The sequence below is a fragment of the Sinocyclocheilus anshuiensis genome, unplaced genomic scaffold, assembly GCF_001515605.1.
Source record: "Sinocyclocheilus anshuiensis isolate Anshui unplaced genomic scaffold, SAMN03320099.WGS_v1.1 scaffold1680, whole genome shotgun sequence".
In the NCBI taxonomy this organism is placed as follows: Eukaryota; Metazoa; Chordata; class Actinopteri; order Cypriniformes; family Cyprinidae; genus Sinocyclocheilus; species Sinocyclocheilus anshuiensis.
Genome location: NW_015558569.1, coordinates 78,016 through 89,886, shown reverse-complemented (window position 1 = coordinate 89,886; position 11,871 = coordinate 78,016). Strand labels below are relative to the sequence as shown.

The 11,871-nt window shown below is 42.1% G+C and overlaps 1 protein-coding gene and 1 pseudogene across 3 annotated transcripts; both read right to left on the bottom strand.

Moving 5' to 3' along the window:
- LOC107679541 (vacuolar protein sorting-associated protein 13B-like) overlaps window positions 1-3,329 on the bottom strand; it is a 19,317-nt pseudogene extending 15,988 nt beyond the window's left edge.
- A 1,513-nt stretch (window positions 3,330-4,842) lies between these two features.
- Window positions 4,843-10,318, bottom strand: osr2 (odd-skipped related transciption factor 2). 3 transcript variants are annotated; one of them, XM_016475132.1, is made up of 4 exons: window positions 10,120-10,318; window positions 6,074-6,661; window positions 5,532-5,631; window positions 4,843-5,305 (listed from the first exon to the last, which is right to left on the bottom strand). In XM_016475132.1, exons 2-4 carry the CDS (start codon window positions 6,634-6,636, stop codon window positions 5,123-5,125), a joined length of 846 nt encoding a protein of 281 aa, XP_016330618.1. In that variant the 5' UTR covers window positions 6,637-6,661; window positions 10,120-10,318; the 3' UTR covers window positions 4,843-5,122. The 3 variants fall into 3 exon arrangements, with proteins under 3 accessions (XP_016330618.1, XP_016330617.1, XP_016330619.1); XM_016475131.1 differs by lacking the exon at window positions 10,120-10,318 and adding an exon at window positions 7,570-7,691; XM_016475133.1 differs by lacking the exon at window positions 10,120-10,318 and adding an exon at window positions 7,570-7,691 and having other exon boundaries at window positions 5,102-5,223.
- Window positions 10,319-11,871: the final 1,553 nt, after the last annotated feature.

Below are 11,871 nucleotides of genomic sequence, written 5' to 3'. Positions count from 1 at the left end.
CACACACACGCACTCCCGCGCACTCACTCACACACACACACACACACACACGCACTCCCGCGCACTCACACACACACACACACACACACTCACGCGCACTCGCACACGCACTCGCACACACACACGCACACACACACAGAGCCAATTCTGAGAGAAATAAAACTCACGGATATCATTTAAACGCAAAACCGCAAAACCGTAATTCACGAGCGTGTTTAACCGTGGATGTCGTACCGAACGGTTGGATATTATTTGAAATTTGTGACGTCCCTAATCCACTGTGCTTCAGTCCACACAAACCCACGCTCGCTCTGAGCTTCAGCCGCTCGTGACCCAGACTCTAGATCTCATTCAGACACTGACCGTGGCTCCGTCTCGGAGCTTGAGGATGCACTCCATGGTGTTGATGGTGATGACCACGGGCTCCGAGCTCAGTTTGGTCCAGGGCACGTGGATGCGCAGCTCGTGGATGTGTCCGCTCAGAAAGGTGAAGGGCAGCTTGAGCTCCTGCAAACACACACGCAGCCCATCAGTCAAACATGAGTTCAGCAATTCAACACTCACAATCAAACAGAACCCATTCACAAAGGCTTCAAACGCTTCCCGAGGCGTCCTGACAGGATCCCAGAGTGGCTTTAATTGAAGATCACTAGAGAAAGTTTAACTCCCGCTCGGGACGACGCAAGCTGCTTCTAATAATATCCTGCATCAAACTCTGAGAGCGTGTGCGGAGCCAAACATTCTCACAACATCACACAGTGATCCGTTCCAGATATTACAACTGCAAAAGCTCAGTGTTGCCCAAATAAGAACGCAAAGCAAATGCTCTGCTGCATGTATGTGAGAGCTGGGAAACACCCACAAACATCCACTTCAACCCTTCAGAAACACTGACAGCTTTGAAGAAACAACATGAAAACACATCTTTTTTTATAAGATGTTGGCTGTGTTCAAGTCCCTGCACACAGTCACTGCTGATGATAACTGTTAGGGGTCGATTTACACTAAATGTCAGGGGCAGATTAAAGTTCATTCTGAATATGATTTACTGTAAATTGATGCAGAATTATATCTGAATCAGCTGACCCTTTGCTACTGACTAAGCAACTTTCCAAGCTTTTGCTTGTTCAAATGTAAATTTATGAAGGATCTGCGTGTTTGCGATGCAATTTTACAGAAATTATCACAAAATAAGGTTAAGCGTTGTTGCCGGGTCACTTCTACTAGCGACACTGAATTTTCCCTTTTCCAAATCTTTAAATAAATCTTGTACATGCTGTGTATTACTCTCTGTGTCGCCGTCGTTTCCATTGAACACGTCTGTAAGAGCATATTCAGACGACTGTAGTGTGAAAGTAACCTGAACAAAACTGTTCCTCACACTAATGTTATCAGCTGTAACTGCTGTCAAACCATTCCTCCTTTTAGTGACACTGTTCTGATTCACGGCCTCACAGATTTAATCATGTAACTGCATTATTTAATAATTTCATCAATATCAACAGTAACAAGGGGAGGCGGGGCTGTAAACAATCAGCAACCGCCAGCAAATGTAAAGGTTCACTCTATGCCATGATAAACATTTTCAAAAACTAAGTACAAAGACGTGACATTATTCTCCTCGTGTAGAAGTATGAACAAACTACTTTCAGCAAACCATAAATGAAATCTCAGGAGTTATTACAGATGTCACAGGTATTCTGGTGTCTAGTGTTGTCAAAAGACCCGGTATTTCGGTACCTTTTGCTTTGGTACCGAAATTGGTACCGAGAACCGAGGATTTTCACTGGTATCGGTACCGAATACTGAAATGTTGGTACCGTGACAACACTAGTGGTGTCACTAAAGTCACATTAAAATACCAAGCAGTACATTATTTTCCCGAGGAATAAAAATAGAGCGATGGAAAATGTTCAGATCTTCAGTCAGAATGATTTGTTTCAGTTCTTCTGGGTGGCAGATCCCGAAACCAGGAGTGCCGCCATATTTTAAAATGCAGTAAAGCTCCTTCAGAAAAAAACAGGCAGAAGGACATCAGTGAAGTAAAGCTTCATCATCACAACAGTATATCAGCTGTGATTGTCTCTCACCTGCTCCAGCACGTCCAGTCTCGGGTCCAGTTTGCTCAGAACCAAGTCGCCGCCCCATAGTGACAGCTGCAGGTCCGACGGCTTCAGGTTCTTTATGTAGCGGTTCACATAACTCACACAGTCACTACACACACACACACACAGTCACTACACACACACACACACACACACACACAGAGACAGAGACACACACACACAGAACTGTAGAACTCAATCTAGATTTCTAATAGACCGTATTTGAGAGGATTGGTCAGCGGACTTGAACCTCACTGGCAGAGTTTTGAACAGAACATGATGCTGAACACACGCGATATTTACCTGAGCAGCAAGTGGCATAATCCTCCACTGAGGTCACCGGGGTGTACATAATAAACGTCTAAAATAATTAGCGAACGTTAAGTGTATTCTGATGCTATCATTTGATGTCATTCATGTCTCTCTTCAGAGCCGCCTCGGCGTCGCACAGCGCTCGTCTACGTCAGAATGATGATGTGGCCAATCAAATCAAAGGAGGCGAGGCTTAACTGACGCTTCAGATTTAACGGTCAACATTAAGATTAACGTTTTTCACAACTGTTTTACAATAGAATCTTAAACAACCGACAGTGATATTCAGCCAAACTAATCGACTTTTGTCCAATTCTGCGTTTTAAATAGAAAAATATAATTTACGTCATGTAATGTACTTCTTGGTTGTCAATGACAAGAAACATTAACTGCCAGTTTCCATCATATTAGGCATAACATTAAGAATGAATGTGTGCATATTGTGATTAATCCATACACGGTTACCTGTTTTTCTGATATCCTTTCAGAGAGTTATGATCCTCACACCTCCATCAGGACAGTCGTTTAACTTTAGACCATTAAAATCGTTTACTTTTTAATACATTTGAGCTCTTTAACTATTTTTATGTATTCTTATTTTTATTTATTGCTTTAACTTTGTCTTTTTGATAAGAAGAGTCTTCGCATGTAAACGCTATGCCTGTATTTCCCTGAGGAGGCGGTGATATCTGCATTTACTCCTCATCTGAGCCCGTGTTTACGCTCTTCGCCGACACAGATGAACACAGACTGACTGACATGCGGTCTAAAGCTCTGACACTGCTAGCGAGCTCAGCACACACACACACACACACACACACACACACACACTTATAGCTTCACCGACGCGTCAGACTCCTGCAGAAATACAAACACAAGCCGCGTCCATCACTTCCGCATACTCAACGCCATAGCGTCATCACCTGCGTACATACGTCACTTCCGGCACGGCTGACGCGAGGCAGAATTTTTTTTTTTTTAATTACTTTTTTTGTCCGTTTCTTTCAAACACAAACATATTTATTAATGATCCTCTGACATGACGTTATAAACAGTTAAATTAAGTTCAGCTTTTAAGCGACACGTTCTGTGTGAATGGAGCCTAATCATCATCATTATCGAAACACTGACTTTACACGACTAATCGTTCAATATTAATTATTGCTATATACCGACTATATAATAATGCTGACACTCCATGCGTTCTCTGCGTAAACGCGTTTATTTGACGCTCAGCTCGAGTTGTTTACTCTTCAGTAATGAGCGACAGAGCAGTAATTATATCAGAAGCGGAGGGTTTGCTGAAGGACTGCTACTAGAACATTTATTAAATATAGCCTGCACTAAAATCTGTAAATAGCCTACTGATTATATACTTCTGTATTATTAAATACTGACAATACCTAACATGACAATACTTCTTCTTCTTATTATTATTATTATTATTAGGCCTATTATTATTATTAACACTAAATCTTCATTATGCTATTAAAAACTGACTATAGCCTAGGCTAGCCTAATGATTTTTAAATACCTTTATTTAATTGAGCACTGATACAGTCATAATCATTTTAATTATTAAACCATAAATCCACACACACGGAGTTTCAGAGGCAGTCTGTAATAAACCAGCCGTGATTCAGACCTGTTCTGTTTCGGATCTGCCTTTCTGGGGTATTTGATCACAGGCCTTCCAAACCGGGTCGTCTTATTTATCATAATCATAATCATCCGTTTTATTTATAGGATTTACACGTTTTGGAATTGCGTCGTTTATACGAAATGAACAAAAAAACTCGACAAATGAATCTGTTTTTAATTTGAAGAGTTTAATTGTACGGGCTCGTTATTCACACGTGCCATTGTTCTTTTTTATATTTATGATTTTCCAGAAGAGCTTTTTCTTTTTTCGGTTGCGTCTTTTCTAAAGATCTTCCAAACCTTCTTCTTCTTCTTCTTCTTTCTGCAGCCTATTTCTGCATATTATTATTTACACTATTTATATACACAAAATATTTGCTCACATTGTGTGTTTTTAAGATGAAAGCATGAATGTGTTGCAGTGTCTGTGCACTATTAGAGATGATTAAATAAACAGCGTGTGTGTGATTTAATGAGCGGCTCAAACAGCCTCAACTACATCCACAGCGAGGCCCATGTGTGACTAAAGAAAGTCCAGACAGCTAAATATTATAGTTGTCATAAATACTTAAAAAACAAAAACACTTAACCTTAACATTTCTACCGTCTTACACACTCTTGTGGAGCCTATAGCTACTCGAAAGGTTTGCAGCCAAAAATTAAAATTACATAACCATGTCGGGACATAAATAAATAAAATAATAACATAGGCCCTAACATATGAAAATAAAACGTAAGAAGGGGAAAAGTAGATTTTTTTTTTTAAACAAAAGTCCAGTCACCATTTAGAAAAAGAAAACTCTTTTATTAAAGCAGAACTGTGTCCGTCTCTTCTCACTCACGTGTTATTGTCTTTGACTGAAACACATTATTGTATTAATCCTGCGCTCATGAGAGCAGATCAGCCTTTATTCACACAATGAGTCCTCCCATCAGCTCCAAACGCGTCGAGTTCAGGTGCAGGTGATAATACAAACAACGATCAAAACTTTATTTTCACGAGTTCCCAGAGTCTGTTGAGGCAGAGGCTGAGCGTGTGTGGGAGTCACTGGTTAGTGCACTAGTTAGTAGTCCTGCTGCGGGCTGTGTGTCAGACTGTGGCGTCGCAGGTCGCAGTTGCGCCGAAACAGCTTCCCGCAGCGGCCGCAGGAGAAAGGCTTGAGGTCTGTATGGGTGAGAAGGTGAGTTTTCAGGTTACTTCTTTGATTAAAGGTTCTTCCGCATGTGGGGCATTTGTGAGGAGATTCCTTTTGAGATTTGAAGCAAGCAAAGGATTATTCCCTTCAGTTTTCCATCAAAAATAAACGCTTCAATGTCAACATTTCAGGCCCAGAGATGTTTATATAGGCCCATGCATGCTCGTCTATAATCGACAGCCCCAAACATGACATTTTAATTAAGAGCTCAACGAACAAAACTCTGTTTGTGCAGAATGTCATTCACATACAGAAGGTACAAATGAGGACAATTTACCTGCAAGTGCAACGTTTTATGAACCGCCAAAGTTCGCGACTGACAAAACCCCTTCCCGCACTCCTGACATTTGAACGGTTTCTCCTTGGAGTGAATATATCTGCAAAACAAGCGAGAGTGAGTCAAGCTGCGCACACACACACACACACACACACACACCAAGCTGCACACACACACACACACACACACACACACACACACATGTTGGTATCGGTGGTTTACGGGACTCTCCATAGGTGTTTTTATACTGTACAAACTGTATTTTCTATCGCCCTACACCTAACCCTACTCCTCACAGAAAACTTTCTGCATTTTTAGATTTTTAAAAAAACACCATTTAGGCTAGTATGTGTTTAAGCCTTTTGAATTACGGGGACATATGCAGTGTCTTCATAAACCAACTTTCATACCCATGTTAATATACAAATTTGAGTCCTCGTGAACCACACACACACACTCACACTCACACACACTCTCTCTCTCTCCCACACACACTCACACTCACACACACACACACACACACACACACACACTCAGCTCACCTGTGGTCTCGCAGGTGGTCTTGTCTCCGGAACGCTTTGTGGCAGATGTCGCAGGTGTAAGGCCGCTCGTCGGTGTGTGTGCGCTCGTGGATCAGCAGGTTGTAGGATTTGGTGAAGTGTCTCCCGCAAAACTTACAGATAAATTCCTTTTTGCTTTTGGACGGGAGTCTGCCGCGCGCGGGCTTGCGCCCCGGGGAGAGTTTGGCCAGCTCGCCCGGTTTGGGCGGATCCTCCTGCGTGGCCGCCGCCGCGAGGTTCGCGAAGTCGAACCTGGGTCTGTCCTTGTGCAGCGCGGCGGCGACGCGCGTCGCGGATCCGTGTTTGGGGTGGAAGAGGTGCGCGGCGAACGGCAGAGCGGCGGAGAACGCGAAGCGCGGGTCCACGAGGCCCTGAACGGGCGGGTAGCCCAGGCTCCAGTGGTTCATCTGCAGGGGTTGGAGCGAGCTCAGGCCGTACCGAGGGTCCGCGGCGGCGGGGAGCGCGTTGAGCGTCTGCAGGAGCGAGAAGTTGAGCTGCAGCGCGGGGTGCAGCGGGATCGGCGCCGGTAACGCTTTACTGCCCATCTCAGAACCGAGCTCCAGCAGGATCCTGACAAAACACAAGCACACCGAGGCATGAAACACCGCCTTGATTTCCTTACTTTTTAAAAAGTTTTTCCTTTCCTCAAATTATGATAGCTACCTGGAAAAACATATAGGCTACAGGAAATATATTTTGCAGCATTTATTATTCTCTTTTTATAATTGTCTCGCATGCAAAACATCTGTTCATGCTGAAATAATTTTACTATCCCCAGATTTATTACTTTTTTGCCTTTTTTTGTTATTATTTTTATAGGATAAAGTTTTTTTTTCTTCAGTTTTGTCCCGTGCCGTTCTCTGTCGCTATTTAAACAAGTTGTCATAAAAACGCGTTGAAAACACGTATATTTCTAAGAAACAAATCTATGCATAGGCTAATAATCATCTAGAATCACAGAAAACCACGAAACGAGCCGAAAGAACCCTAGAGCGACAGTTCGACTGGACATTGATCTCTGAAAGCGTTCATGAAGTGGACGAGTAACTCTAACCTAATATTAAACTGGACTTAAATCTCTGAAGGACAACGAGATGTCGAGATAAAGTTTAGAGTGTTTGAGATCTTCAGATACCAGACTGCTTCACTCTGTTTGCTAAATATTTCAATATTATTATGAAGCCAATCTAAAATAAATCACCGATCATCAAGCATATTTCGCTGACCTCTACAAGACAGAATGCGTTTCTATTAATATCCGTTTCTTGCACACTGCTGATCCAGATGTGATTAGAGCTAACAATCACGACAATCGAACTTCACGGTGGGAAAAATACTTATTTTTTTATTCTCGTTCGTGGAATATAACAGCATCATAAATTGTGTAACTTAAACATCATTTTTTAAATGTAAATTTACAGCACGTCTCATGAGAGGTCGTGCATTTCTATTAAAACAGAATAAAGTTGTTTTCTCACCCACAATGCCAAAGGTCGCAGTTCTACTGTAAATCCGCAGAGAGCGAGAAACTTCAGCTCAGATTCATAACTACAGTTTAAACATGCTAAACCGTGTCAGCTTCAGAAGTGTTAGAGTGCGGTTCTGCTCTGGACCTGCTCTGGATCCCCGGATCCCGCTGTTCTTGTTCGAGCGGCGGAGCTTCACGGACCCGCCCCTCTCTTACAACACACACACACACACACACACACACACACACACACACACACACATTCCTATAAATGTGTTATTTGAGCAGACGCCTCTCATACACAGTCAAACAGAGGAATGCCATTACTTTACAAAAAAACATATATTCTTGTAAACAGAGATAATTTGAAATATTGTGCATCTCTCACACACACACACACACACACGTTTGTTCTGTGATTAAACGAGGAAACATTTTCATTTCTCAATCTCGATATCCCTCAAAAACCTGAAATCTCTCATCATCTTCTCCCCTCATATCGTTCCAAACCTGTGTGGCTTTCTTCTTTCTTCTGCGAAACAAAACGAAGATGTTTTGAGAAATGTTTCATGTGTTTTTTTTGTTGAAAATATAAAATTCAGTGTTGTTTGGTTCCAAACATTTTTCAAAATAGACTGTCATTTGTGTTTCACAGAAGTGAGGATCATACAGGTTTGAATGACATGAGAGAGTAAATAAAGGCAAAATTATGATTTTTGAATAATCCTTTGAAGTATTAAACGGCTGTTAATGATTCGTCTTTGTTCGGCTCAATTAAGGTAATTGTTTCAGGTTTATTTAGTGATGTGTCATGATGATCCAACAGATAAACCTCACGTTAAACATTAATAGCTGAAAAAACCTTTCATTCAACTCCAGTCGCGTTCATCACTTCTGCTTTTAAAACAATTCCAGTACATTATGAATTTCCTAATTAATAGCCTAATTGATTTCCTAAATTAACGGAACATGTAGGCTACGAAAACGTTTTAGCATGAAAAGTGTAGTGCAAAATACATTCTTTTTTGTATCTTTATATAGCCTAAATATATTTCATCTGATCATAATGTATTTCAAATGAACGTAGGACTATGAATTATGTCTTTTGCCGCGAAGTTAATAATTTCATTTATGTTAAAAATAAATAAATAAATGTAAAGCAGATTTGGGTTTGTTTATTTACTTTTCTCGGTGAGTTGTCAGAGATTAGCCTATAGCTTTTATGTTAAAAAAGAAAGGAATAAAATAATAACAATATAAACATAATAATAATAATAATACATTAAAATAAATAATTGTTATTCTGTGTTTAAATCGCGTTCATGAATCTAGTCTATACTGAGGTGAATTCAGCAGCTAATTAGGTTTTGAAATGAGCAGATATGATTATGATGAACAAAGCAAATAGGCCTATATCAGTGAGGGTTCATTTAATCAACTCTTCCTAATTATTTCGACTGAAACAACTGGACTTCTCTGGTGTTATAAGAGGTATTTATATGAGATCTTCCGTGTGCAGAAACAGAGATGAATGATGTCTGAATGAGTGAAGAGCGCCGCCTGTCGGTCTCAGAGAGGAACTGTCTGAAATCCTCACGAGCCATGAGAACACATGCGAGATTAGTCAGATATGTGTTCATTCATCAGCCACTAGACACAGCTTCTGGGTTATAGCAGGATATCTGCATCAACTCTCTATCAGTCAACAGGAAGTATAGCAAGATCTGATGTAGGTACATTTAAAAACGCTTCCTCATATATATATATACATGCAATTTACAAATAAACCATTCTTTTTACTTTTGAATGAATGCTTAATTTTTCAAAACAAGCCCTGCAGTTTATAGAGCAGGTTGTGATGTAAACAGGTTGTGTAGAAAAGAAAAACTCAAACCGTGAAAACATCACAAACTTGCAGAGAATTCCAAACACTGTTACACAGGAGACGCTGTATTTCTGTTTGATTTGATGTCTTATATAGAGCTGTTTCTTCCATTTATTCATTAATCAGATGCTTTTACCCGGTTTGACTAAGCAGCAGCAGCAGAACGAGCATAGAAACAGTTTAATTTTAGCTGTAAAGAGCATGTTGAGTTGTGTCAGCTGTCCAATGATCAGTAATACCCACTAATCAGTCAGTTATGAGCGCACATATATGTGTGTCTGGACACTCTGTCTTTAATCTCTCTCTCACACACACACGCACTCGCACTCGCACACGCACACGCACACACACACACACACACACACACACACACACACACACACACACACACACACACACACTGATCCTCCACAGAAGTGTGTGAATGTTAGAGCAGAAAACACACACACACTCACACTCACTCACTCACTCACTCACACACACACACAGCCGAACTGTTTTAATGATATCTGACTCTGTGTTGGGGTCTCCAGCAGGAAGTGATGAAGACTCACATCACGAGCGACGGCTCGATCGAAAGGCCTCGACACACGGATCCGATCCGTTCGATTGTCTGGAGCCGCATTCAGAAAGAAGACTTAAGAAAAGAGGTTTTGTAGGTAAGGTGAAGTTTACCTGGAACAGGCTGAGAGGTGGCGAGGAGCTGGAGTGAGACGGAGCAGCTACAGAGAGGCAGGATGTCAGCCGAACCTGCTGTGGTTTGCAGCCCCCTCGCATGCGCTCATCCTGCCCCCCACCTCAGAAACACCCAGCGCTCCAGATACAGCCTCGACTCTCACATCGCCTGAGACGCTCCCTTCTGCAGTCAGGAAAGTCTCCCAGAACACTTCAGCAAACACGACAGGCGTCCACACAAAGATGCCCTGGTCACATCGATTAAACACACGACACACACGCGACACGTGACACGTGACACTTCACATGCAGCAAGAAACTAACGCATGCCACACACCGTCCTGAGATCAGCCGTGAATCATCCCGCGCTCGTCTGCTGTTTGAAGCGTTTCCCGTCACGCTGGTTTGCAGCAGAACATCCCTGTGATCTAGTGGAGTCACATCTGAAGATACTTCATTAACCTGAGCCACAGACAGAGACGAGTGAATGAGTTCAGTCATTGTTTACTGCTGCTCTGTGAGATTTGACCTGTAGATGATGGACTTCACCTAACTCACTGTTAGATGCTCTGAATGAAGCTGTGCTGCAGCTCACAAACACTCACACACACACACACACGTCTGGTCAGCTATCCTCGTGGGGACTCTCCATAGGCATAATGGTTTTTCTACTGTACAGACCGTATATTCTATTGCCCTACACCAACCCTACATCTAAACCTCACAGGAAACTTTGCAATTTATTAGCTTGTTTACCCGTGGGGACCTCAATTTAGGTCCCCACTGTGACACAAGTCCCCATGAGTCTGTGTGTATTCAGGTTTAAGTCCCCACCAGAATAGAAAAACAGGTACACACACACACACACACACACACACACAATCTCTCGGGGCGCGGCTCATTCTCTGCTATCGGTCAATCAGAATGACTCGCCTCAAACGCACACTTCTGCTGCTGGAAACGCTTTGTTATTCACGAGAGGCTTGTTCACAGAAACACATCAGATGCATTTGAGTCAGTCGCAGTAATGCGCTTCTGAACATCGTATTCATGGTGACAGGAAATGTTGTTTTATAAATGCCTTACTTCGCTCCGAGAAGGTATTTGTGCTTTTAATAGCTGACATTGATGTGAGGGAGGAATGATGGCCGGCTGTGGGTTCTGGAGGTCCAAACGAGCTGTTACACACCAGCACCAGCACAGTCCTGTAAACGCAGGAGAGGGAGTCAGATGGAGGAGGACTTGCTCAAACCTGCAGAACCTGCACGGTGCAATAAAACCCAAGCCTGCTGAGCTGCAACGGATCGGCCAGCTGCCACAGCATCGAGATGCTTCTGATCCACACAGCTCATTTGGAAGAAAGGAAACGGACAGAGATGAGAACTTGATACTCGTGAATTTACGACTCAGATTGGCAAACACTGGCTGGAGACTCAACTTTAACTTCTGCTGCACATTTGATCTCCTGAACTCGCTCATCCCAGCATGTTTTAAAGCTACAGTACTAATATTTATCATTGTTTTTGAATGAACTGATTTAGTGAACCAGTGTTTTGAATGAATCATTTGACTAAATGCCTGTGTAAATCAATTGTCCTGGAAGAGATGAAAGGCGATCTTACTGTTTTTTTCAACTGCTTACATTTTCAAAACTTTGCCTCTTTTTTTCAAAACTTTACACACAAATCCAAGAATCGCACACAAAATGCAAAATGCCTCACATCTCTTGCAAAATTAAGCTCTGCATTCAAA